This window comes from Acomys russatus, chromosome 31 (assembly GCF_903995435.1).
Source record: "Acomys russatus chromosome 31, mAcoRus1.1, whole genome shotgun sequence".
In the NCBI taxonomy this organism is placed as follows: Eukaryota; Metazoa; Chordata; class Mammalia; order Rodentia; family Muridae; genus Acomys; species Acomys russatus.
This window is the reverse complement of record NC_067167.1, coordinates 6,202,737-6,228,570: the sequence shown is the minus strand read 5'-3', so window position 1 is coordinate 6,228,570 and position 25,834 is coordinate 6,202,737. Positions and strand designations below refer to the sequence as shown.

At 46.8% G+C, this 25,834-nt stretch overlaps 1 protein-coding gene across 5 annotated transcripts; it reads left to right on the top strand.

The window, feature by feature from the left end:
- The first annotated feature begins 465 nt into the window (after positions 1–465).
- On the top strand, positions 466–25,834 carry Marchf2 (membrane associated ring-CH-type finger 2). Of its 5 annotated transcripts, none has more exons than XM_051172857.1 (5): positions 466–612; positions 8,309–8,539; positions 15,126–15,321; positions 19,549–19,758; positions 25,216–25,834. In XM_051172857.1, the coding sequence occupies exons 2-5, from the start codon at positions 8,361–8,363 to the stop codon at positions 25,372–25,374; spliced, it is 744 nt and encodes a 247-aa protein (XP_051028814.1). In that variant the 5' UTR covers positions 466–612; positions 8,309–8,360; the 3' UTR covers positions 25,375–25,834. The 5 variants fall into 5 exon arrangements, with proteins under 5 accessions (XP_051028814.1, XP_051028818.1, XP_051028815.1 ...); XM_051172858.1 differs by lacking the exon at positions 466–612 and adding an exon at positions 5,308–5,417; XM_051172861.1 differs by lacking the exons at positions 466–612; positions 19,549–19,758 and adding an exon at positions 905–923.

Sequence of the window (25,834 nt, the reverse complement as noted above, 5' to 3'; positions counted from 1 at the left end):
GAAGCCCCTGACACCATTCTAACACCCCATAGCATTTGGAAAGTTGAGGCCAGAGGATCAGAGGTTCAAGGTCATCCTGAGCTACAAGAGTGAGTTCGAGGCCAGCCTGATCCACATAAAACGCTGTCTTCGAAAAAGACGGAAACAACAACAAAAAAGAAGCGTGAAAAAGTCACTTGGCAAGAGTCAAGTCCAGTTATGAGACATTGTTTACTTAAGCGCGCCTTTGTTCTGCTGCGGTTTCCAGCAGCAAGTCCACGCCAGAGCTTGGGATGGGGAGGAGCTGTCATGAGGCGGGGCCCACTCTGGGGGCGGAGCCAGGACGCAGCAAAGGCGGAGCCAGAAGCTGCGGTGCCGCGGGGCTTGGACCGCCCAGGACGTCCCTTAGCTGCAGGCTCCACCTTCTGGGGCGGGACATGCACACTGATTGGTCGATGTTGTTCAGAGGCGGTCTCCATTGGTTTGCCGTGCTGTCGGCTCTGCGGGCGGTGCCCGGACGCAGGTGCCCGCTGGAGCCCGAGGAAGCCGCTGCTGACGGGCCGGGCCGGGCCGGGACCCAGGCCAGGGAGAACCGAGGGGCCTGCGCGGCCGCCCGGCCCGGCCGCGGATCAGGTAGGCACGGAACAACGAGTGGGTCGAGCTCGAGTATGCAGCCAGGTCGCGGGTCAGGGGTCCCGGGTTCGAGGCCCCGGCTCAGTACTCAAGCGGGACAGCTCGGTCTGCACTCTTGGCCTCAGCCGTGCTGGGGACGCAGGCACCTCGGTTTTCAATTCGAGGTTCGTGAGAGGTCTTAGTGCCTCGGCATGGAGTAGGAACCTCCGTGAGCCTCGGTTTCCCCATCTATGAAAAGTGGGTCATCCCAGAGCCAACCTGATTTAGGAGATGGCTGATGAGAAAGACGCCTTGCATACAGTAGGTGGTCAGTAAGTAGCTAATGTCACTCACTCTGTAACCCTCTTCATGAGGGTTCTGTCTGGATAGTATTCAACATTATAAAGTGTGGGGCGCTTCACAAAAAAGCCACTCAGAGTGCACCAGTACGGAGTAATGTTGTTTTCCAAACGGTAGTCAGGGACTGCCAAGATGGCTCAGCTGGTCAAGGTGCTAGCCTGAATTTAGTCTTGAGGTATCATGGTAAAAGCAAAAACAGACTCTAGAAAGTTGTCTTTTGAACTCCGTAGGCACACCGTAGAATGAATATGCACAAATACATACAAAATAAATAACACGGAAACACTTAAAAAAAAAAAAAACCTCTGTAGACAGAATTTATATGGTGAGTGGGAAACATACTAGATGGAGGTTCTAAAAATAATTCCTCTCGTCCAGATGAGCAAATTGAGACTCAGTGAAGTTAAAGCAATTGCACAAGGCCACACAGCAAACAAGAAGTAGAGTTTCTGAGATTAGAACTTAGTTTCAGGACTGGGAATCCGGATAGCGTGCGCCAGGATAAGGCTTCAATCCCCAATACTGACGACAACAACGAGAGAGAGAGAAAGAGAGAGAGAGTAAGAGTGTGTTGGTTGAGGCTCAGAAAAGCAAATTAACTGGAACAAGACATACAGTATGAGTGATGGAACCAAGATAAAGAGAGAAAGCACCTAGGCCATGGGGCATGGTGGCACATGCCTGTTATCTTAACTACTCTGGAGGCTGAGGCAGGAAGAGTTCAAAGCCTGTCCCGGTTACTTAGTATAACTGGTTTTTGTTTAGCTTGTTTTGTTTTTTAACTAATTTTTTGTTGTTGTTGTTGTTTTATTTTTGTTTTTGAGACAAAGTCTCACTATGTAGCGTTGGCGGTCCTGGAGACCAGGCTGACTTTGAACTCAAAGATTGCACTGCCTCTGCCTTCCAAGTGCTGAGACTAAGCTTGTGTGCCAGCCACCATGCCTGATTTTTTTTTTTTTAAATACTATGTGTGCCTCTGTGGATTTATGTCTACTATGTAAAAATCTTAAAAACTTTTTTTTTTTTTTTTTCAAAGAAATCCTTGGAAGCTATGCATGGTGGTGCATGCTTAAAATCAGTCCAAACTCTCAGGAGAATGAGGTAGGATGGCTGCTGCAAGTTTCAGTACCACCAGAATCACATGACCATAAAGTCTATAATACTCTTAAGTGTGTGTGTGGGGGGGGGGGGGCTGGAATGTAGTTCAGTGGCAGATTGTTTATTTAACATATTGAGATGCTGGGTTCTATCTCTGGCATTACACATTCCAGTGGTGGGGACGACTCATGAAACTGTTTTTCCTTCTCCTGAGAAGCTATAGGCAGTTTTTGGTTGCTGAGGGAGGGAGAAACATTTTCTTCAGTGATGTAGCCACTGGTAAGGTGCCAGCACTCCTGTACATAAGCCCTTCCCCATGCTCCTTATTGGCTTAGACTTTCTATTTTTTAAAAAAAATTAAATACATTATTTAAAAAACAAAAAAACCATAATCTTAGTGTGATGATACATGCCTGTGATCCCAGCACACAGGAGGCTGAGGCAGGAGAATTATGGCGAATTCAAGGCGAGTGTGGGTTATATATGAAAACACTGTCTCAAAAGCAAAGCAAACAAAGGAACAAAAGCTAGGGCCTGGATAGTTAGTTACAGATAGTTGCTGCTTTTGCAGAGAGGACCTGGGATTAGTTTCTAGGATATACATGGCAGTTCATAGCTATCTGTAATCCCACTTCTAGGGATCCAACTCTCTCTCTTCTGGCCTCTGCAAGCACTCACCGAACACACATAGTGTATTTACATGCATGCAGGCAAAACACTCATAAAATAAAAGTAATAAAACATAGTTAATAAGCCTGATGTAGGATCACACGCCTTTAATTCCCAGCACTCATGGAGGCAGAGACAGTCAATCTCTGTGAGTCCAAGGCCAGTCTGGTCTACAAAGTGAGTCCAGGACAGCCAAGGCTACACAGAGAAGCCCTATCTTTAAAAAAGCAAAACAAACCGGGCGGTTGTGGCGCCCGCCTTTAATCCCAGCACTTGGGAGGCAGAGGCAGGCGGATTGCTGTCAGTTCAAGGTCAGCCTGGTCTACAAAGCGAGTCTAGGATAGTCAAGGCTACACAGAGAAACCCTGTCTGAAAAACCCAAACAAACAAACAAAAAAGCAAAACAAAACAAAACCCCATATTTTAAAAACTAATAATAAAAAAAAAAAATTAAACAAGATAACAACAAGTCTAATACCTCTTGAATACAAGATAATTTACAGTACAGTTGAAGTCCAGAGCATGGCTAGCTGTGTAAAGGCATCTCTTTCTGAACCTTGGCCTCTTCAGTCTGTGAGGCTAATGACTGGTCTGATGTCATCGTTTTGTTCTGAGGACCTGATGAAATCCATTCAGGTAGCCCTAGAACTGTTTCCCATCACAGAGACTGGGAGGCCAGCCTCCGAGACTCAGAGAACTGATTCTCCCAGCTATACTACATGCAGTCGCTCTGTGCCAAATCTAGGGCTGGATGCTGGGGACAGCCGGAAAAATGTCTGACAAGGTTCCTCTTTCCAGAATTCACAGAAGAGCATAAGGACGGGCATTACAGGTCCGTTAACAAAGAGAACATTTTAGAGAGGCCCCCTGTGGCGTGAGGTGGACTGTGTGGGTACCTTTGTCGTTTTAGCCAGAGAGGTCTGAGAGAGGAACTCCAGGCATGTGACCTTTAAAGAAGACACTTAATAACAATTGTTTCAAGTCAGAATGTAGGCAGAGAGCTTGGCAATCTAATATTTTATATGCATTGTTTATTTCTGAGACAGGGTCTCATGTAACCCAGGCTGTCCTCAGACTCAGTATATAGCTGAGGATGACCTTGAACTTCTGATCCTCCTGCTTGCATGTCCTGAGTCCTGGGATGATGAGTATGTACCCCCATACTCACACTCACTACCCCCCTCCTCTCATATGTCTCTCTCTGTCTCACTCTGTGTCTGTCTCTCTGTCTGTCTGTCTGTCCATCTGTCTGTCTGTCTCTCTCCCTCTGTGTGTGTGTGTGTGTGTGTGTGTGTGTGTGTGTGTGTGAGAGAGAGAGAGAGAGAGAGAGAGAGAGAGAGAGAGAGAGAGAGAGAGAGAGAGAGAGAGAGAGAGAGAAATTTCTCCTTCCACCGTATAGCTCTGGGAATAGAACTCAGGTCATCAGTGTATTTACCTGCTCATGTTTGCTTTGTTTTGTGAGGCAAGGTCTCTTGTAGCCCCACCTGGCCTCCAGCTCTTTGTAGCCAAAATAAGTTTGAACTGTTGATTCTCCTGTCTCAGTGTCTAGAGTACTGGAGTCACAGTCATGCGCTACCATGCTCAGTGTTGATGGTACTATTTTAGTAGTTTATGGTCTGGTATGAGCAGATTTACTAGTGTTGGTGGATTTTCCCAATAGTAGGTAAAGTAAGAGCTGTGATGATTCTTGTAATGTACACTTGTTTGTATAAATTCTAAGATCTCTCATCTTCTAGCACTTGGAAAGCAGAGGCAGGAGAATCAGGAGTTCCAGCCTAAGTTGTGTAGTGAGGCCACGTCACCAAGAAGAGAGAGAGAGAGAGAAGGAGAGAGAGAGGAGACAGAGAGAGCAAACACACTGGAGATGTAGTTCAGCTGGTAACGTGCTTGCCTAGCATGTATGAAGCCCTGGGTTCCATCCCCTGAACTAGATACACCAAACATGGTATTCCCGAAATGAAAATATTTAGACGGTGAAGGCGCAAAGATCAAGAGTTCAAAGTCGGGGCTGCAGAGATGACTCAGGGTTAAGAGCACTGGCTGCTTTTCCAGAGGACCTGGATTCACTTCCTTGTACCCACATGGTGGTTTACAACCATCTGTAACTCCAGTTCCAGGGAATATGATGCCCTCTTCTTGCCTCCCTGGCACCAGATGTGCATGGGTTGCATAGATATACACCAGGCAGAGTGCCCAAACTTTTAAAATGATAGTTCAAGGTCATCTTTGATTGTATAGTGAATTCTAGGGCAGCCTACAAATCCTGTCTTAGAAAAGAAGGAAAAAAAAAAAAAAAAAAAAAAAAAAAAAAAAAAAAAAAAAGGAAGGTGGGGGAGAGGAAAGGAAGGAAAGGAAAAGAATCTAAAATGAATCATCAGAGGTTGAGGTGGACTTTTTTCTGCATGCATTCTCGGGGTGGGGGGGGCGGGGGTGGGGGAGGGGAGCACTTCCCCCACTGACCTCTCAGCTGTACCTTCTGGTTGAAAGAACATCAGTGTCCACAACAAAGCCGGTCTGGCTGATGCCCTGTGGCTGTTATCTCCAGCTCTCAGCCTTCCTCCTGGCTATGTCTGACTTTGGTTGATACTTGCTTATCTGACCTCTGGCTCAGCTGTAGAGGCCTCGGAGGTCATGCTAGGTTTTTAGCTGAGCTCTTCAGGGAAGAGCTGATCTGTCAGCAGACTGTCTGGGTGCAAAAAGTCAGTTAAAAATTTACGTTCCATGTCTTCGGGTCTCCGATTTTGATTTTCACAGGCAGGACTGGTAAGAGTTGACTTGGGGGCCAGGCTGGCTCTATCATTTGGAACTTACAAATACTATTAGGGTTCCCGTGGGCTCTGGATTAGAGACAAGAGTCCTGGGTATTGGATAAATTGAGACCAGTGATCTTTGGCTCGGGCCTGATGTCTAAGGGCCTTCTGTTACTTTCATGGATTTCTCAGAAGAGTCAGGCCTGATGGCGTAGACCTATGACTACTTGAAGAGCTGAGGCAGGAGGGTCTTGAGTTCAAGGTCTGCCTAGGCTACAGAGCAAGTTTCAGGCCATATCAGCCTGGGTACTCTGTCTAAAATTGAACTATTACAGGCAAAGTGCTTGCCACCAAGCCTGAGTTTGAGTCTCCAGAACCCACTTGCTAGGACCTTCACATGCACTCTGTGGCACTCCCTCTTCCATAAACAAATGTAATGTAAAAAATTAATTAAACAAAATTAAGAGTCAAAAAGGAAACATTTAAAAGTATGTGTCAGTTGGCAGGGGGTGGGGGGTGGAGTGTTGGGAGTATACCTTAGTGGTAGGGTGCTTGCCTGGTAAGGCAGGTCTCTAAATTCCACTCCTATCACTAGAAAGGCAAAATCATTCTTAGAAGAAATATACGCAGAGATTAGGAAGCCAGAATCCTAGTCATGCTACTCCAGAGAAGACCAGGCTGCATAGGGTTCCTACTTAACTGATGAGACCCCGAGGCAGAGGGCAGAACCTCACCAAAGTCACCCACAGCAGACCTTACAATGGCTACCTGAGATACTGAGTATTTCCTGTAGCCTCTCCTTGGGAACTGAGAACAGAGAAACTGGTTTTCTGGGGACACAAACATGTGTCATTTCCTTGATGAACTGAGGTCTCCCAGAGTGCACAGTCCAACAGAGGCCATGAGTCACAAGGGGCCTGAGTGACTCAACATTCTGTTGCAAAACATTAAGTTTCTAGTTCTCTGTCTCTGTTTTTTCCTCTCTGTGTGTGTGTGTGTTTCTCTCTCTCTCTCTCTCTCTCTCTCTCTCTCTCTCTCTCTCTCTCTCTCTCTCTGTGTATGTCTTAGGAATTGAACCCAGAGTCTCACACAAGCTAGGACATGCTTTCGTACTGTTCCACAGATCCTCACTGGATTCTAGATAGGTACTCTACCTCTGAGTTGTGCTCCTAGCCTCTCTAGATGCATTCTGTTTTCACTGAAGACAGCTTAATATGCTCTGAGTTGAATCTCAAAGATCTGGTCTTAGCTAGAACAAGATGATTCTGACTGTGCAAAAAACTGAGCAAAGGGCTTAGCATACGGTAGGTGTGCAGTCACTTCCAGTAGCTGTTCCAGTATGCGGAAGTGTGACATGGAGACGGACTTGCAGGACTCGGAAATGGGACCATATCTGGCTTTTCGTAGAAGAATGAGAGAAAATCGAACACAAGCCAGAGCTGTTCTCCAAGCCTGGCCTAAGTTGTGTACAACAGTTTGTAGAATTCTCACATCTGGATTTTACAGATGCAAATAGTGATTCAAAGAGGCAAGTCTTTGTCCATAGTCTTAGAACCCTGTTTTAGTGTCATTTCTGTTGCACTGATAAGAGCAGTTTAGGGGAGAAGAAAGGATTTATTTTAGCTCACAGATCCAGGCTATCACTTTAGGGAAGTCACAGTGGCAAGAACTGGAGGGCATTTGTCTCATCACATCTGTAATCAGGAAGAGAGAGCAATGAATACATGCAGCCTAGTGCCCTGCTCACTCTGTCCTTTTCTTTAGTGAGTAGTGTCTAGCCCATCTGCATTCAGGGTGGGTCTTTCTACCTCAAGTAACCAATTGAAAAAATCTCTAGATAGGAGAGATTCCAGATGTTTCAGCAGGTAAAAGCACTTGCCACCAAGCCTGATGACCTAAGATCAAATCCTAGGACCCATATTGTGGAAAGAGAGAACCGAGTCCTGTAAGCTATCCTCTGACTTCCACATGCATGCTGCAGAACATATGTGCCAACATACATAAACATACATACACAAAACAAAAATGGGTAGTGGTGGCGCACGCCTTTAATCCCAGTACTTGGGAGGCAGAGGCAGGTGGATGTCTGTGAGTTTGAGGCCGGCCTGGTCTACAAAGGGAGTCCAAGACAGTCAAGGCTACACAGAGAAAACCGTCTTGAAAAAAAAACCAAAAAAAGGTAATGAACAAACACAATCTACAAGGAAGAAAAAAAAATCCCTCAAAGGCATCATCACATCCCAACCTAGCCAGGACAATTTCTCATTGAGAGCCCCTTGCCAGATGATTCTTGGATATGTCAATTTGACAAGAAAATAACACTGTCCTTGACAAGACAGGACTCAAGAGCCAGGCACGCTCTATAATCTAGCATTCAGAAGGCTTAGATCTTAAGTTCCAGGCTAACCTGCACTGTAGAGTGAGATCAAAAGAGGGACTCGGGCTGGGGAGACCACTCTGGGTAAATGCTAGCTGCACAGATGTGAGCACTTTCCTTTACATTCCCAGAACTCATGTAAAGTCAGGCACCATAAGCCTTCTGTGTCATCCCAGTCCTCAGACTGTGAAATGAGAGGTGGGGACTGGGGAGTCTCTAAGCTGGGGGCCAGCTGGCCTTTCATAGACAGCAGAAAACAAGAGACTCTGTCACAAACAAGGTGGAAGATAACAGTATTCTTGGACCTCTGACCCCTACTCACGTGCACTCACACATATATACTTGAAAGCACGTGTATAAATACACATACACACCTTAAAAAAAAAAAAAAAAGGAGGGAATCCAACTGCTATTATGACTCACTAATTTTGCGTTCGGTCTCTCTGTTGGCTTCTCCCACTAGGCTCCTGGGACCATGGGCCTCAGGCCCTGAGGACAGGAGGCTCCCTGTGGCCATGACGACAGGTGACTGCTGCCACCTCCCTGGCTCCCTATGTGACTGCTCTGGCAGCCCTGCCTTCTTCTCCAAGGTTGTGGAAGCCACAGGGCTCGGGCCACCCCAGTATGTAGCACAGGTGACTTCAAGAGATGGCCGGCTGCTCTCAACCGTCATCCGGGCTTTGGACACACCAAGGTGAGGAGTGACCATTAGCATCCTGGCTTTTGTCCTCATTTCCCTCTGGGTTGAGTGATTTTCTACTAGTCTGAGGTCAGGAGTTCAGTCACTGAGAGAGGCGAAGGGGGGAACAAGCCAGAGAAAAGAAGCCAGATACCAAGGTTGGAGAGATGGCTCAGCGGTTCAGAGTGCACGTTGCTCTTGCAGAGCCCTGGAGTTCACGTCCCATCACCAACAATGGACAGTTCACAACTGCGTGAAACACCACCTCCTAGGGATCCAGCACCCCCTTCTGGCCTCCTTGGGTACTCCCTCCTCACAGAGACAAATAAATACCCTGTGTTTGTGTGTGTGTGTGTGTGTGTGTGTGTGTGTGTGTGTGTGTGTGTTAAGAGGCCAAGTAGCTCGGTGTGGTGGAACATGTCTATCAGGGGGTCTAGGGAGATGGCCCAGGTCATAGCGTGCTTACTATGCAAGCTTGAAGATCCAAGGTCCATCTCTCGAATCTGTGTAAAAAGCTGGGCATGATAACCCGTGTTTGTAATCTCAGCACTGGGGAGGCAGAGACAAGCAGATCTCTGGAGTTCTCTGGTCAGTCAGCCTGCCTTAGTTTTTGAGAACTAGGCCAATTAGAGACTTTTCCTTAAAAAATAAGGTGGACCTCTCCTGAGGAACCAGCACCTCATATTGGCGTCTGGCCTTCACAAACATACACACATGCACATGGACAGGGACACATACAGATATGTGCACAAACAAAACTTGAAGTGGTGACACATGTTTATACTCCCAGAACTGGGAGGCAGAAACAGGCAGATCCCCAGGACTTGCTGGCCAGCTAGCCTTGCCAATGAGAGACTTTGGCTCAAATAACAAGATGGCAGCTAGTGCAATGGCTCAGTGGGTAAAAGCCTCATGACCTGCAATAGATCCCTGGGACCCACATGATGGAAAGAGAGAATCAACTCCTTAAAGTTATCATTTGACCTCCATATGTATGCATGGCACACACATACCTACTGGAATAGAGTGGGGCGTGGTGGCACATGCCTTTATTTTATTTTATTTTATTTTATTTACTTATTTATTTTTGTTTTTTGAGACAGGGTTTCTCTGTGTAGCCTTGGTTGTCCTGACTCGCACTGTAGACCAGACTGGCCTCGAACTCACAGGAATCTACCTGCCTCTGCTTCCTGAGTGCTTGGATTAAAGGCGTGGGCCACCACCGCCCGCCTTGATGCATGCCTTTAATCCTAGCACTTGGGAGGCAGAAACAGGCAGATCTCTGAGTTCAAGGCTGGCCTGGTCTACATAGTGAGTGCCAGTACAGCCAAGGCTACACAGAGAAACTCTGTCTAGAAAAAAAAAAAAAAGAAAGAAAGAAAGAAAAAAGAAAGTCTCACCTAGCATTGATGATGACTTTCCTATAGCACCGTAAGACAGAGTCCCCTTTCATGACCCCCCCCCCCACCATGTAACGTATAGTCTAGCACCCTCTAGAGCACAAAAGGTCATGTATAACTAGGAAATAATGCAATATAATTAGAAGAAGTGCAAGAAGTAGTGTCTGGCATCTTAGTGGGAGGTCTGATGACCCTCCCTCCTCTGGGCATGAAAGCCTTCATCATCTTCATCAGAGTAGCTGGAACTATTTGTAAGCAACCTTTAAGACCCACGTAGTCGCCGGGCGTGGTGGAGCACGCCTTTAATCCCAGCACTTGGGAGGCAGAGTCAGGCAGATCGCTGTGAGTTCGAGGCCAGCCTGGTCTACAAAGTGAGTCCAGGATGGCCAAGGCTTAAAAAAAAAGACCCACGTAGTCATCAGGACTTTGCAAGGTCTGTAAAGTGGAAATAAGTGAGCACTCTCCTCCAGGGTCCATTGTGAGAATGAGATAAATGAAGCCCAGCATTGCACTTAGAACACGGCCCATTGCCACAGTTCTGACGCCAAGGGGAGAAGAACATCAGTTTGAGGTTGCTTTGTGGAGCACAGTGAACTGAAGCTGGATTTGATTATGCAGTGAGACAATGTTTCAAAAAGCAAAACAAGCCGGCATGGTGGCGCACACCTTTAACAGAGAGGCCCTGTCTCCAAAAACAAAACAAACAAACAAAAAAGCAAAACAAATGAGCATGGTGGTACACATACTCAGGAGGTAGAAGCGGATGGCTTTCTGTGAGTTCAAGGCTAGCTTTGGTCTATATAACAAGTTCCAGGCCAGCCAGGGCTACATAATGAGACTCTGTCTCTAAATAAATAAATAAAAATAGGCTCGGTGACACATGCCTGGCATGCCAGGACTGGAGAGGTAGACTCAGGAGAGCCAGGAATTCAAGGTTGTCCTCAGCTTTAGTGGCAAGTTAGGGGCCAACCTGGGCTAAATGAGATGGTGTCTAAAAACAAACAAACAGAAAACAGGTTGTAGTCAGGTGTGGTGGCGTGTCTCAATCCTAGCACTTGAGAGTCAAAGGCAGGCAGATATTTGTGGGTTTGAGTCTAGCTTGGTCTACATAGTGAGTTCCAGGTCAGTCAGGGCTATCTCCCCCTGCCCTCGCCCCCCGCCCCGCAAGAGTTTCTCTGTATTTTCCTAGAAACCATGTCTTAAAATAAATAAAAACAGGGTAAAAAGATGGTTTAATTAGCAAAAGGCCTACTATGCAAGCATAAGGACCCGAGTTCAAATCCCCAGAATCCTTGTAGAAATCCAGATGCAGCACTCAAGCCTGCAAACCTTTAAGCACTCCTACAGAGAAGTTGGGATGGAGACAGGTGAAGCCCCAGAAACTCAGGGGAGCAAACCTGGCATATACATCACCAGACACTGACCCTGCCTCAAACAAGGTAGAAGGTTGTCCTCTGTCTAACTTCTATTCATGTGTCATGACACACACACACACACACACACACACACACACACACACACACATATACATACATACACACATATACACACTCATATAAGATAAAATAAATTAAACAAAACAACAGAAACCCCCAGAAGTGCCTTAGTAAACTGTAACTGGGGAGTTCTCAGTAAACTGTAACTCTGCCTTTGATGGAATTGCTGTTCCAGAGTTCCCAGAGCTTCCCAGAAGAAACTAAATTGACGTGTCTCTTAAGAGTCTCATTGTTTCCTTTCCCTGAGTTGGTTTCCGGAATGGGGAGTCCTTTCCTGTGATGAACTTGTGTGTGTGTGTGTGTGTGTGTGTGTGTACTTGCAAGTATGTGTGAGAGGTTTTTTGTTTGTTTTGTTGTTGTTGTTGTTGTTTTTTTTTGAGACAGGGTTTCTCTGTGTAGCCTTGGCTGTCCTGGACTCGCTTTGTAGATCAGGCTGGCCTGGAACTCACATTGATCGCCTGCCTCTGCCTCCCGAGTGCTGGAATTAAAGGCGTGTGCCACTGCACCTGGCCCATGTGTGAGAGTTTCCATGGTTGTGGTTACACACGTGTGCAGTATTGTGTCCATGTGTGTTTGTGGAGGTCAGAGGCTGACATCAAGTGTCTTGATCTCTTTTCAACAAAGACGCACACGCCCATGCATGTTGAGCCTAGGTCTCTGACTTGAGCCCAGAGCTTAATGACTTTGCTAGTCTAAATACCCAGCGTGTGATGGGGACCCCAGCTCCATTTCCTAGGTGCTGGGATTACACAAGGACCACCACACCCAGCTGCTATCTGTGTGGGCACTGAGGATCCGAACTCTGCTTACATGGCAAACTCTTTACTGGCTGAGTGTCACCTCATCCTCACCAGGGGCCCTTTGTTAATGCAAAAGAAAACAGCATCTTAGAGACTGGGCTGAAAGGAAAGATGTGAGCCTTGGCTTTTGGGATCTAGGCTGTTGGCATTTGGGTTTGAGACAAGGCCTCATGTAGCCTTGGCTGAGCTCCAGCCTTGAACTCCTGATTCTCCCGTCTCTACCTCCAAAGTGCTGGGTTCACAGCCATGCCTGTTTTATGGTTCTGGGGATGGAGATGGAGCCCAGGGCATCCTGAATACCAAGCAAGCACTCTGCCAACTGAGCTCCAGCTCTCTGTTGAGCTCTTTTATTTTATTTTTTGTTTATTTGTTTGATTTTTAGGACAGGGTTTCTTTGTGTAGCCTTGGATGTCCAACTCACAGAGATCTGCCTGCCTCTGCCTCTCTGAGTGCTGGAATTACAGGCATGCACCTGGCCACACAAGATTATTTTAAAAAGACATTATCAAACCTCTTGGCTCTATCTGCACATTGTCTGAGGAGCCTGTGCATATGAGAAAATCAAAGGGTGGGATGGTCGGACAGACGTAGAAGCCATCACACACAGCTGCTGTGAGGAGTCTCTAATCACAGCTCTCTCTGGGGAAGTTAGGTTTTTCCTAGGACAGATCAAGAAGGCAGGAGGTGTGGCTTTAGTGGACCCATGGGCTATCCAGTACGTGAGTCACTGTTTTCTAAACATTTCTGCCCAGAAAGCATAGTTGTCAGACACACACACACACACACACACACACACACACACATACCACAAGGGGTGGGGAGCTAGCTCTGTTTTGTAGACAAGGGTGTTTTTCACTCCTCAACCCTTTTCTCCAGCTTTCCTTTGAGTGGTGGAAGCCTAGCTACTTTTAAAAGACCTCAACAGGCCAGTCGTTGTGGTGCATACATGTATTCCCAACAGGCAGAGACAGCAGGATCCCTGTGAGTTCAAGGCCAGCCTGGTTTACAAAGCCCAGCACAGCCAAGGCTACACAGAGAACCCTTGTCACAAAAACAACAAAACAAGACAAAAATCTGAGAAACCCTGTTTGGGATGCTGTGCTGGAGGGGGACAAGGAAGTTTGCTCTATGCTGCTGGGTGTGGTGGTACAGGCCTATAACACCATATTCAGGGAGGCAGAGGCAGGTGGATCGCTGTGAGTTCAAGGCCAGTCTGGTCTACAAAGTGAGCCCAGGACAGCCAAGGCTACACAGAGAAACCCTGTCTCAAAAAACAAAAACAATCAAATAAAATCTTGTGTGGCCAGGCACAGCAGCACAAAGCTCTAATCCCAGCCTTCTGAGAGGCAGAGGCAGGCAGATCTCCATTGAGTTTGAGGCTAGTTTGGTCTACAAAGTGAGTCCAGGACAGCTAAGGCTACATAGAGAGATTCTGCCTCGCAAAAAACAAAAACAAAACAAAAAAAATCTTGTGTGTGTAAATGTGTATATGTATGGTCATGTGTGTGTCATTTATTTGTTTTTTAAATACAGTATTCTATACTGCATGTGAGCCAGCAGGCAGAAGAGGGCACCAGATCTCACTATAGATGGTTATGAGCCACCATGTGGTTGCTGGGAATTTAACTCAGGACCTTTGGAAGAGCAGTCAGTGTTTTTAACCTTTAAGCCATCTCTCCAGCCCTGTGTGTGTCATTTGTATTGCTGTATATGTGTTCTGTATAACACACGTGTGTGATGTGTGTTAGGGTATGCGTGTGATCATGTGTGTGCTATAGTCCTTGAGGACTGTATTAGTTACTTGTCTGATTGCTTTGACAAAACACCTGACAAAAGCAATGTAAGGAAGGAAAGGTTTGGGCAGGAGAGATGGCTCAGTGGTTAAGAGCACCACCTGTTCTTCCAAAGGTCCTGAGTTCAATTCCCAACAACCACATGGTGCCTCACAACCATCTATAATGTAACCTGATGCCCTCTTCTGGCCTGCAGGTATACAAGCAGACAACACTGTATACATAATAATAAATAAATCTTTAAAAAAAAAAGAGAAAGTTTATTTTGAGTCATAATTTCAATCTGTCCATCATGGCTGGGAAGGTACATGGCAGGAGCCTCTGAGGTGGTTGGTCACATTGACCCATTGTTAAGGAAGCTTGGGAGTCAAAGAGATGAATGCTTGTGTTCAATTTACTTTTTCCTTAAAAAAATGATTAGTGTGTGTGCGTGCGTGTGTGCACACTCTTGTGCACATGCCATGGCATATGTGTAGAGGTCAGAGACTCTTTTACCACATGAGTTCCAGGGATTAAACTCAGGCCATCAGACCTGTCAGCAAGCACCCTTATCCCTTGAGCCATCCTGTGTCCCCACTTCCTCATTTTTACTCAGTGCAGGACCCTAGCCCATGGAATGGTATCATTCGTGCTTGGGGTGGGGCTTCCCACTTCTATTAACCTAGTTTGGAAAAATCTCTCACAGATGTGGCCAGAGATGAGTCTCCAAGGTAATTCTCCATCCTGTCAAGTTGACAATATAAACCAGCAGAAGGACCAAGGATGGACCACAGAAGGACCACCAAGAGTGGATAGTTACTTAGGGATATCATGCTGTTATTTCACCAAAAGAAGAGAGCATTAGGCAGGCAGGGGGACAGCATGCTCACTTTAGGCTAAAAAGAGCCCACAGTAGCTCTGGGGATGGAGCACGTGGGCCTACCAACAGGAGTTTGAAAAAGTTGTGTAAAGAAGGGGACATCTTGAGCTGGGCTATTGAAGAATGAGTGGGAATCTACCGAACAGCAACCAGGGAGCGACAGTGAGCTTATAGCCCAGCACGTACTGATGCCTGTATAAGCAGGAAGCCCTGCCTCCCATCATTCACAAGTCTTATCTGCACACCCCTCCAGCGACTGTCCCTTCTGCCGCATCTGCCATGAGGGAGCGAATGGGGAGACCTTGCTGTCGCCGTGTGGCTGCACTGGCACGCTGGGAGCTGTGCACAAGAGCTGTCTGGAGAAATGGCTGTCTTCCTCCAACACCAGCTACTGTGAGCTGTGTCACACTGAGTTTGCTGTGGAAAAGCGGCCCCGGCCTCTCACAGAGGTATTTGCCTGGGGGAAGACTGAACAACCAGAAGGAGGACGGGCAATTTTGGGGAGACAAAGTTAGCAGCTGTCCAGGTCTGCTGGGAAAGCTGATCACGTCCCTGTCAATGCTGGGAGGGGGTCTGCTGATGCGTGGGAACCCAAGTGAGCAGAGGCTGCAGGTCTGCAAGCCTCTGCCCGCCGTGCTCTCTCCCTCTGTCCTCTCTGGTTTTTGTTTTGCTTTGTTTCTGAAGAAGGGTCTCAGGCTGTCTGTCTGCAAAGTAGTTTTTAGCTGAAGACCTGAGGTCACCTTCCTAACTCCTGATCATGCAGCCTCCACTTTCTAAATGCTGGGATTACAGACATGGTTTATGCACTGCCAGCAATGGAAACTAAGTCACAACCCCAGACCCAGCCAGCTCCCATTTTTAATATTAGCCTTGAATTTGCTACCGTTGACCTCCTGTCTTCTGTTTCTAATTTGTGATGACAAGCTTGCACCACCATGCTGGGCTGGGTTTTGGTTTTTGAAATAGGTTGTCATTGTAGTTCAGGGAGGGCTGGAGCTCAGGGAGATCCTTCTACTTTGTCCTTTTGACTGTCAGGGTCATAAGGTGTGAGCCCTGGGGCTACCATTGTTAGTTCTTTTTTATTTTTATTTTTTTTTTTTGAGAGATGGTCTCAGGCTGGCCTATAGCTTGCTGTGTAACAGACTGGCCTTAAACTCCTGATTCTCCTGCCTCTACCTCCCACATCCTGGGATTAACAGGTACACCACCATACCTAGGTTTTTATTTGTTTATATTTGTTCGTTTGTTTAAGACAAAGTTGCATTATAGAGCCCTGGCTAGCCTGGAACTTGCTAGGCAGACCAGAATGGCTTTGAACTGTCTGTGTCTGTGATCCTCTTGCTTGAGCCATCACACAGTTGTTGGGGCCAGTGTTTTGAGGCGGGGGTCTCTCTAAGTAGCCATAGAACTCCCTATGTAGACCAGGCTGGTCTCACAGAGATCTGCCTGCCTCTGCTTCCTGAGAGCTGGAATTAAAGGTATATGCTACCATGCTGTGATATTGTTTCTTTTTAAAATATTTTTTAAAATATTAAATTACATGTGTATGTGCCATTAAATTACATGGCACACATGGGCCATGGCATATGCGTGTAGGTCAGAGGACAGCATGCAGAAACTAGTTATCTTGTTTCCCCATGTGGGACCTGGGATAGAACTAAAGCTGTTAGGCTTGCCAAATGCCTTTATCTGCTAAGCCTTTCCACCAGCCTTTCTTCTTTGTTTCTTTCTTTCCATCCACCCATCCGTCTGTCTGTCTATCTATCTGTCAACCAACCAACCAATCTACCTATTATAGCCCTGGTTGGCCCAAAGCTTGGAATGCTCCTGTCCCAGCCTCCTCCGCCAGGTACTGGGGTTGCAGGCATGTGCCACCAAGCTCTTATCATCAGGTATTCCTTTGAGCACCTCTGCAGTGTCCAGTGTTTTTTCAAGTCTCAGCCTAGTCACCAAAATACTCATAGTTAATAATGTCCCCATGATCTCCAAACAGGCTAGTTGGTGGGGACAGTTATGAGGGTGTCTCAGTTCCTGTCCTGTTTGCTGTGATAAAATACCCTGACAAAAGCAACTTAAACAGGAAAGGCTTTGTTATGACTCACAGTTCCCGGTCACACTCCATCACTTCCATGAAGTCTTAATGGTAGGTCTATCTCAAACAAGATGCTGGTGACATTGCATCATAGACCGGAAGTGGAGAGCAAGCAACACCAGTGCTCATGGCTCTCCCTTCACTGACCAGGCCAGCCTACGAGAAGGTACCACCTGAATTTACAATGAAAGTCTTCTCACCTCAGTTAATGTTGCAAGACCAGAAGAATTAAAAATTGTATTTCAGGATCACAGGGGCAAACAGGCCTCCAGGCCTGAGCAAAAACCGGGCGTGATGAGGCCTAACAATGTAGTTAAGAACATTTCCTCACAGGCAAGTCCACAGGTCACCCTGATCTGGACAATCCTTTCTTGAGACTCCCATCCCAGGTGATTCCACATTCTGTCCAATTGGCGGTTACCACTAAACACCACAGAGCTAGAGAGATGGTTCAAAGGTTAAAAGCACTGGGTGCTCTTCCAGAGGACCCAGGTTCAATTCCCAGCATCCATTTGGTAGCCCACAACTGTCCTGTCACTCCAGTTCCAGGAAGCCTGACACCCTCACAAAGACATACATATAGGCAAAACACCAATGCATACCAAAAATAAATAAAAATTTGAAACCCCACTAAATATCACAGAGGGAAATGTTGCAGGAGTAGCATGTATGCAGGGCAGCACTTGGGGGCAGGAGCAGTCTTAGGAGCTGGGAGATAGCTCAGTGGATAAAGTGTGTGCTGTAGAAACACGAGGGCCTGTGTTCAAATCCTCAGAACCCACATAAAACCAGGTGTGGTAGCTCATTTCTGTAATCCCAGCATTCCTAAGGTGGAGACAGAATTCCTGGAAACTCACTGGCCAGCCAGCCTGGTTTATAGAAGAGGAAAAGCATCAGGGATTTAAAGGTGAGGGTTGTCACCTGAGTTTGCCTCTGACCACCACTTTATGCTGCGGCACATGCTGTTCTGTACGCATACACCAACACACAAACACACGCAAAGATTTCGATTGTGTAGAAGAGGGAAAGGCTTTGACTGGGGGCAAATCCCTAAATTGAGACCTGAGGGTTTAAATACAGTCAGGTATTAGGAAGCCTAGGGAAAAGACAGTCCTGGCAGTACAAAGGCCCTGAGGCCACAAGGAGCCGGAACAGACAGAGCAGGTGAAGCTAAGAAAAGGGCTGGGGATATAGCTCATGCTGGACTGCTTCCATAGCAGGCGTGAAACCCTGAGATCATTCTGTAGAGTCCAGTATGAATGCCAGCACCTGAGAGGTGGAGGCGAGGGGCTTAGAAGTTGAAGGCCATCCTTGGCTACATGGGGAGTTTGAAGCAAGTCTGGGCTACCTGACACCTGTTGTGTACCACTATTCTTCGGAGTATGCGAACAAACATCCGAGATGTTCTGTTTGAACAAAAAACCTGAGATGGCTTCGTGGTTTAAGTGCTTGCCATGTAAGCATGAAAATCACTGGGCTGGGCTGGAGAGATGGCTCAGAGGTTGAGAGTGCTGCCTGTTCTTCCAAAGGTCCTGAGTTCAATTCCCAGCAACCACATGATGGCGCACAACCATCTACAATGAAATCTGCTGCCCTCTTCTGGCCTGCAGGTGTTACATGCAGACAGAACACTGTATACTAAATAAATAAATCTTCAAAAAAAAAAAAAAAATCACTCGGCTGATGTATGAGAAGCAATGTCCAGTCCTGAGACCAGGAAGCACTGCTCTGTTGGTCGAGGCCGTTATGGGCCTCTTAGGAGACCAAAGTAAAGCCTCCAGCCCACCCAGGAGCTGGCCTCCCAGGAGACAGTGAGAGGGACCAGTCTCTGCATGCATGCATCATCTCTTGTCCTTGTCTCAGACCTCAGTGTGCCAGTTTAAAAGGCCTACTATGGGGCCTTTGCTCCTGCAGTCTGCAGTGCTGTCTCCCTTCCCACCCTTCCGTCCATTCTCTGAGGCCTTTAGCTCCCTGGCCATCTTTGCTTTTGCTAAAAATTACATCTCTCAAGGCCGGGCCTTTAATCGCAGCACTCAGGAGGCAGAGGGAGGCGGATCGCTGTGAGTTCAAGGCCAGCCTGGTCTACAAAGCGAGTCCCAGGCTAGTCAAGGCTACACAGAGAAACCCTGTTTCGAAAAACCAAACCAAACCAAAACAAAAAATTACATCTCTCTCTCTCTCTCTCTCTCTCTCTCTCTCTCTCTCTCTCTCTCTCGCTCTCTCTCTCTCTCGCTTCCCCGCTGGGTGTGTGTGTGTGTGTGTGTGTGTGTGTGTGTGTGTGTCTGTGGGTTTGAATTCAGGTCATCAACCTCGTGAGGCAAGTGCTTTGCCTACTGTGCTGGCCCCTAACTTTTCCTGTCTCACTAGCACATGAGAACAAGTACTCTTTCTGCTACCTTCCCTGGATTTTTTTTTTTTTTTTTTAATGAGCTATGCTTGTTTTTCTTGGTCCATCATCTTTGGGAGTCTGTATAATATAGTAACAAAATGTTTGGGGTGGTTGTGGCAGCCTTTAGCTTCCCAACTTCATCCCTTCCACGGCACCCCTTCACATAATCCCTCTCGTTCATGTGTTCCTCTGCAGTGGCTGAAGGACCCAGGGCCCCGCACTGAGAAGCGGACACTGTGCTGTGACATGGTGTGCTTTGTGTTCATCACACCGCTGGCTGCCATCTCAGGCTGGCTGTGCCTGCGAGGGGCCCAGGACCACCTCCGTCTGCACAGCCGGCTGGAGGCCGTGGGCCTCATAGCTCTCACCATTGCCCTCTTCACCATCTATGTGCTCTGGACACTGGTGAGTGGGTGCAGCCAGGTGGGTGGGCTCAGCTGGGATCCCCAGGCTGGGTGTGGGTAGTCCTCTCAGCTCAGTCTTCCTGTTGTTCTAGTTTGGCAGTGTAACACAGGTCCAGGGATGCCCAAAGCCAGCATCGAGCCTTTTGCTCCAAGGGCGCAAAGGCGTCTAATCACTATGGCTCAGGTGGGAAGAAGAGGGACAGATCAGCAAAAGGCTGACCATAGGAAAAGACTGGGAGAGAGTGAGGTGGAGCAGATACATGTTAAGAGACTGAGGGGGGTGAGACATCTCAGTGGGGTGGAGGCAGGAGAATCCGAGTTTGAGGCCAACCTGGACTACATGAGACCCTGCATGGGTCTGGCAAAATGGGGCTGGCAAGATGGCTCAGTAGGTAAGGTGCTTTCTGGATAAGCCTGGCAAGCCGAATTCACCTCCTGGAACACACATAAAGGTAGAAGAAGACTGACTCCACAGAGTTGTCCTCTGGCTTTCACACAAGGGCCCCTCAACAAGAATGATAAATACTTTAAAAAATGTAAAACAAAATAAGCCAGGAGAGATTGTATGAGATGTATTGATTGAAGAATTGAAGGGGTAGGGGGCTGTGGCTCCATGGTAGAGCACTTTCCCGGCATGTGTAAGGCCCTAGGCTTCATCTGTAGTACACTAAATAAACAGAAAATGAGTATGGAAGGGATACCCTATAAAATGTACTTGTTTCTATGTGAAAAAAATTAATTTAAACTAAAAATTAGCTATGAGTCAGTGACTTGGTGGGTGAAGGCAGCTGCCTTTAAGGCTGGCATGCTGAGTTAACCTTCACGACCCACATGATGGAGAGGGACAGCTGATCCTAATGGTTATACTCTGATCTACACACACGCACACACACACACACACACACACTAAAATGTAATAAGTGTATTTAAAAGATAGAAGGAAGAAGAGAAGAGAAAGGGGGAGAGGGGGCACAGAGAACACTGAGACTGTTACGGAGACAGAAAGTGATAAGATCAAGTAGGGGTGCCACAAAAGCAAGCAGTGACGTCTTTGATCAGAGAAAGTCCTTGCACTCTCCAGCTCACTAAGAAATCATTTTCGGGGATAGGCATTAAGTGTTCATATTTAGCACCTAGCAGCGCACACAAACACACACAGTTTCTGTTTCGTTTTGAGCCAGTCTCTAGTAGCCCATACTAGCTTCAGACTCACTACAAAGCTGATAATGGCTTTGCGATTTTGCTCTTCCTGATTTTCTCACCTCCTGGGTGAGTGCGTAGGTGACAGGTGTGCGCCACTACACACTTAAGCACACACTGTTGTAACTGAGCCTCATCCCATCCCTGTTGGGCTTTTTTTTTTTATGAGACAGGATCTCAACCTAGGCTGGTCTTGGACCTAGGCTGGAACAGTCCTGCTTAACTTCCTGAGTGTTGGGATTACAGGTGAGAGCCGTCACGCTCACATTGCTTAGTGCTGTCTTACTGTCTGTGTTAGCACACCGAGGATGTGCTGCAGTTCTCAGCATGTGTTCCTGTCATGAAGGGGCGCATATGAAAACATATGTATTGCTTTACACCTGCTTGTTTTATCCTTTATTAATATCCTTACAAAGGAAAAGGGGCAGCTACCCCGAACGCCCATTCATTGTGTGGATGCTCCATATTTATTTAGACAATTCCTTTTGACTCACTCTGAAACTTTTGGCAATGTGTGAGATTTGTTCCCCTGCGACAAACAGTATTTTGGGCTACTGCCGAGGAAGTTCTTTCTCCCTTCCTTCTTCCCCTGCTACTTCCCTCTCTCGCTTCCTGTTTTCTCTTTTCTTTCTGTGGAGCTGGGGATTGAACCCAGGGACTTGAACATTGTAAGCAAGTGCTTTACTATGGACTCAGTTCCTGATACTTAGCATTGTATGTACTCATAAGTGTATGGCTGTAGTTGCGCACATTGGCACATAATGCGGAGGCCAGAGAGAGTCCAATACTGAGTGTTCTCTTCAATCACTGCCCATCTTTTAAAAAAAAAAAATGTTAAGTGCTAACTGTCCATCTCTTTTGTATATTTTATTCTTACATTCCTTGTGTGTGTGTGTGTGTGTGTGTACACGTATGTACACCATGGTATGTATGTGGAGGTTAGAGGGCAGGTTGAAGGAATCTGTTCTTTCCTTTTACCATAAGAGGTTCTGGGGCTTGAGATTATATCATCAGGTGGGTCAAACACCCATATTCTCTGAGCCATTTCTCCAGCTTCTCCACCTTTATTTATTTATTTATTTATTTATTTATTTTGGTTTTTTGAGACAGGGTTTCTCTGTGTAGCCTTGGCTGTCCTGGACTCACTTTGTAGACCAGGCTGGCCTCGAACTCACAGTCATCCGCCTGCCTCTGCCTCCCGAGTGCTGGGATTAAAGGCGTGCACCACCACGCCCGGCTCACCTTTAATTTTTTTTTTTTTTTTAGATGTAGCCCTGGCAGGCCTGGAACTTGATGTGCATACCATGGTGGCCTTGAACTCACAGAGATCAGAATGCTTTTGTTTCTTGAGTTCTGGGGATTAACGGCATTTACAATGATACCCATTTTGTTGTTGTTTTTTTCCCCCAAGACACTGTTTCTCTGTGTAGCCCTGGCTGTCCTGGACTTGCTTTGTAGACCAGGCTGTCCTTGAACTCACAAAGATCCACCTACCTCTGCCTCGCAAGTGCTAAGATTATAGGTGTGTGCCACTATCACTCAGTAATACCCATATTTTAAAAATACTTTTAAAATTACATTTATTTATTGACTCTGTGTGTACTGGTGAGATGATGATTTGTAGACGTTGGTGCTCCCTTTCAACACGTATAGGCCCTGGTTGGTGAACTCAGGTTGTCAGACTTGGTGGCCTTTACCTGCTGAACCATCTGGTTAGCACTCCACCTTTTATTTGAGACAGAGTCTCTCGCTGTACCTGCAGCTCACTGGTTTGGCTAGACTGCTTGGCCAGGGATCGCTAGAAATCTGCTTGTCTCTGAGTCCCAGCACTGGTGTAACATGTATATTCTGTAATACCCAGCTTTTAGGTAGGCCTGAGCCCGGGTCCTCACACTTTGTCAACTGAGCCATTTTTCTACTCCCCTTGCTGTCCTGGACTTGCTTTGTAGACCAGGCTGGCCTCAAACTCACAAAGATCCGCCTGCCTCTGCTTCCTGAGTGCTGGGATTAAAGGTGTGCACCACTATGCCCAGCAGTATACATTTTTTTATTGCTTCTCTGTTCTCCACCTGTTTATCCCTCCCTCCTCTAATACACGTGGAAACCACCCATCTTTTACTACCTCCGCAGTTTTCCCTCTTCTAGAATGTCATGTGCTTAGAGTCAGTCAACAGCATGTAGTAGCCTCTTCAAATTGACCTCTTTGGCTTGGTCGTTTGAATTTCAGTTTTTTCCATGCCTTATCCATGCCATGGCTTTTTATTGTTGTTGTTGTTCCATATTGGGTATTGAACCCAGGGCTCTCTTGTACTAAGCAAGTATGCCACTCCTGAGCTCATCCCCATCCCTGTTTTTTATAGTGTTATTTTGAGACAGTCTCTCCTAGTTGCTCAGGCAGGCCTTGAACTCACACTGTAGTCCTGGAACACCTTAGCTTTATGATTATCCTGACTTAGTCTTCTGAGTAACTGGGTTTACTCAGGTTACATTTCTTCTGTACTACCAGCTGTACTCTTTTTTTTTTTTTCCAACTTATTTTATTTCATGTACATTGGTGTAAGGGGGTCAGATCCCCTGGAACTGGAATTTCAGACAGTTAATGAGCTGTCATGTGGGTGCTAAGGATTGAGCCCCGATCCTCTGGAAGAGCAGCCAGTGCTGTTAACCATTTAGCTGTATCTCCAGCCTCTCAGCTGGACTCTTTTTAATGCTACTGGGATTAGAATCCAGGATCTCTCATATTCTGGACAAACACTTAACTACTGAGTTATAGATCCAGCTCTCCTTTTAGTGTGTGTGTGTGTGTGTGTGTGTGTGTGTGTGTGAGAGAGAGAGAGAGAGAAAGAGAGAGAGAAAGGATGTGTGTGTGAGAGTATGTGTGTATGTGTGAGTACGTGTGTATGTGAGAGCACGTGTGTATGTGTGAGTAGGTGTGTATGTGTGAGTACGTGTGTATGTGTGAGTACGTGTGTATGTGTGAGTACGTGTGTATGTGTGAGTACATGTGTATGTGAGAGTACGTGTGTATGTGTGAGTACGTGTGTATGTGAGAGTACGTGTGTATGTGTGAGTACGTGTGTATGTGTGAGTACGTGTGTATGTGTGAGTACGTGTGTATGTGTGAGTACGTGTGTATGTGAGAGTACGTGTGTATGTGTGAGTACGTGTGTATGTGAGTACGTGTGTATGTGTGAGTACGTGTGTATGTGTGAGTACGTGTGTATGTGTGAGTACGTGTGTATGTGTGAGTACGTGTGTATGTGTGAGTACGTGTGTATGTGTGAGTACGTGTGTATGTGTGAGTACGTGTGTATGTGTGAGTACGTGTGTATGTGTGAGTACGTGTGTAGTGGGAGTACGGTGTATGTGTGAGTACGTGTGTATGTGTGAGTACGTGTGTATGTGTGAGTACGTGTGTATGTGTGGTACGTGTGTATGTGTGAGTACGTGTGTATGTGTGAGTACGTGTGTATGTGTGAGTACGTGTGTATGTGTGAGTACGTGTGTATGTGTGAGTACGTGTGTAGTGTGAGTACGGTGTGTATGTGTGAGTACGTGTGTATGTGTGAGTACGTGTGTATGTGAGAGTACGTGTGTATGTGTGAGTACGTGTGTATGTGTGAGTACGTGTGTATGTGTGAGTACGTGTGTATGTGAGAGTACGTGTGTATGTGTGAGTACGTGTGTATGTGTGAGTACATGTGTATGTGTGAGTACATGTGTATGTGTGAGTACATGTGAGTGCTAGTGATTCTCTTGTCTCTACCTCCCTCTCCTCCCCAGTTTTGGGATTATAGGCATAGCACCGAGTCTTGCTTAGCTTTTTACATGGATGTTGGGATTTGAAGTCCGCTCCTCAAGCTCGCACAGCAGGTGTTCTTAATCACTGAGCCATCTTCCGAGTCCCATAAATGCACCATCATTTTTCCCTTCTTACCTATGAAGGGACACCTTGGTTGCTTCCAGGTTGAGTAATTGTGTGACTGCTTGGGGCTAAATAATCCCAAGAGAGTGGTAGGACTCCATTGTCATAAACTGTTAGAAGGAATAGCCTTGCTCCTTGTTGGGGTCAAGGTGGTGGATCCCCCACTTTTACAGGACTCAGAGCTTATCAGAGTATTTTCAGATAGTCTACAAGAAATGCCCAGAGGTGGCGCTGCTTCTAGGTTTGGCCTATGGCAAATGCCTGGGCCCCCTTTCCTCCCCAGGGTGGAGGCCTGTCTCTACCTTCCCACCCACTGCAGGACTGCCCCCGCAGGTCTCTTTCCGATACCATTGCCAGCTGTACTCAGAGTGGAGGAAGACAAATCAGAAAGTCCGCCTGAAGATTCGGGAAGCAGATGGCTCTGAGGACCCCCACCATTCCTTGCTGGCTGCTGGACTCTTGAAAAAGGTGGCAGAGGAGACTCCTGTGTGAAGGCCTGGCTGGCAGGTCCCTGAGGTAGTGGAGAGACCAGAGTCAGATGGCAATGCCCTAACATTTGGAAGGATGGAAGCTGCCTGACCCTTCATCCACAGCCATGATGGTTCTCAGGCCAAGAGCCACAGCAAGCAGAGCCTGCTCTGTGATCCAGTATGGACATATTTTCAAGGGTTTTGTTTTGCACGTTGTTGTATATGACAAGGACAGATGGACAGACCTGAGCTTTGGATGGAGCAGACACCTCTATCTCATTCTGAGATCTATTGGACACCTCTTGGCCAGCAGCTTTGGTTGCTTGTGTCAAGGGCACCCATTGGACTAGAAGGTTCCAGCAAGCTTCTTGCATTACTCTGCACCTAGCTGGCTTGCTTTACTGGCACACTTGACATTATAAAGTTGCACTGCATTTCAAAAACCCACCCCTGGATGAATAAAAGGAGTCCTTGCTGGCTAA

What these genes read in the sequence shown, in the direction of transcription:
- Marchf2 (XM_051172857.1), top strand. Translation starts at nt 8,361, where the DNA reads ATGACGACAGGTGACTGCTGCCACCTCCCTGGCTCCCTATGTGACTGC. An exon ending in CGGGCTTTGGACACACCAAG is followed by an intron (nt 8,540 to 15,125) that starts GTGAGGAGTGAC and finishes ACACCCCTCCAG; the next exon opens with CGACTGTCCCTTCTGCCGCA. An exon ending in GGCCCCGGCCTCTCACAGAG is followed by an intron (nt 15,322 to 19,548) that starts GTATTTGCCTGG and finishes GTTCCTCTGCAG; the next exon opens with TGGCTGAAGGACCCAGGGCC.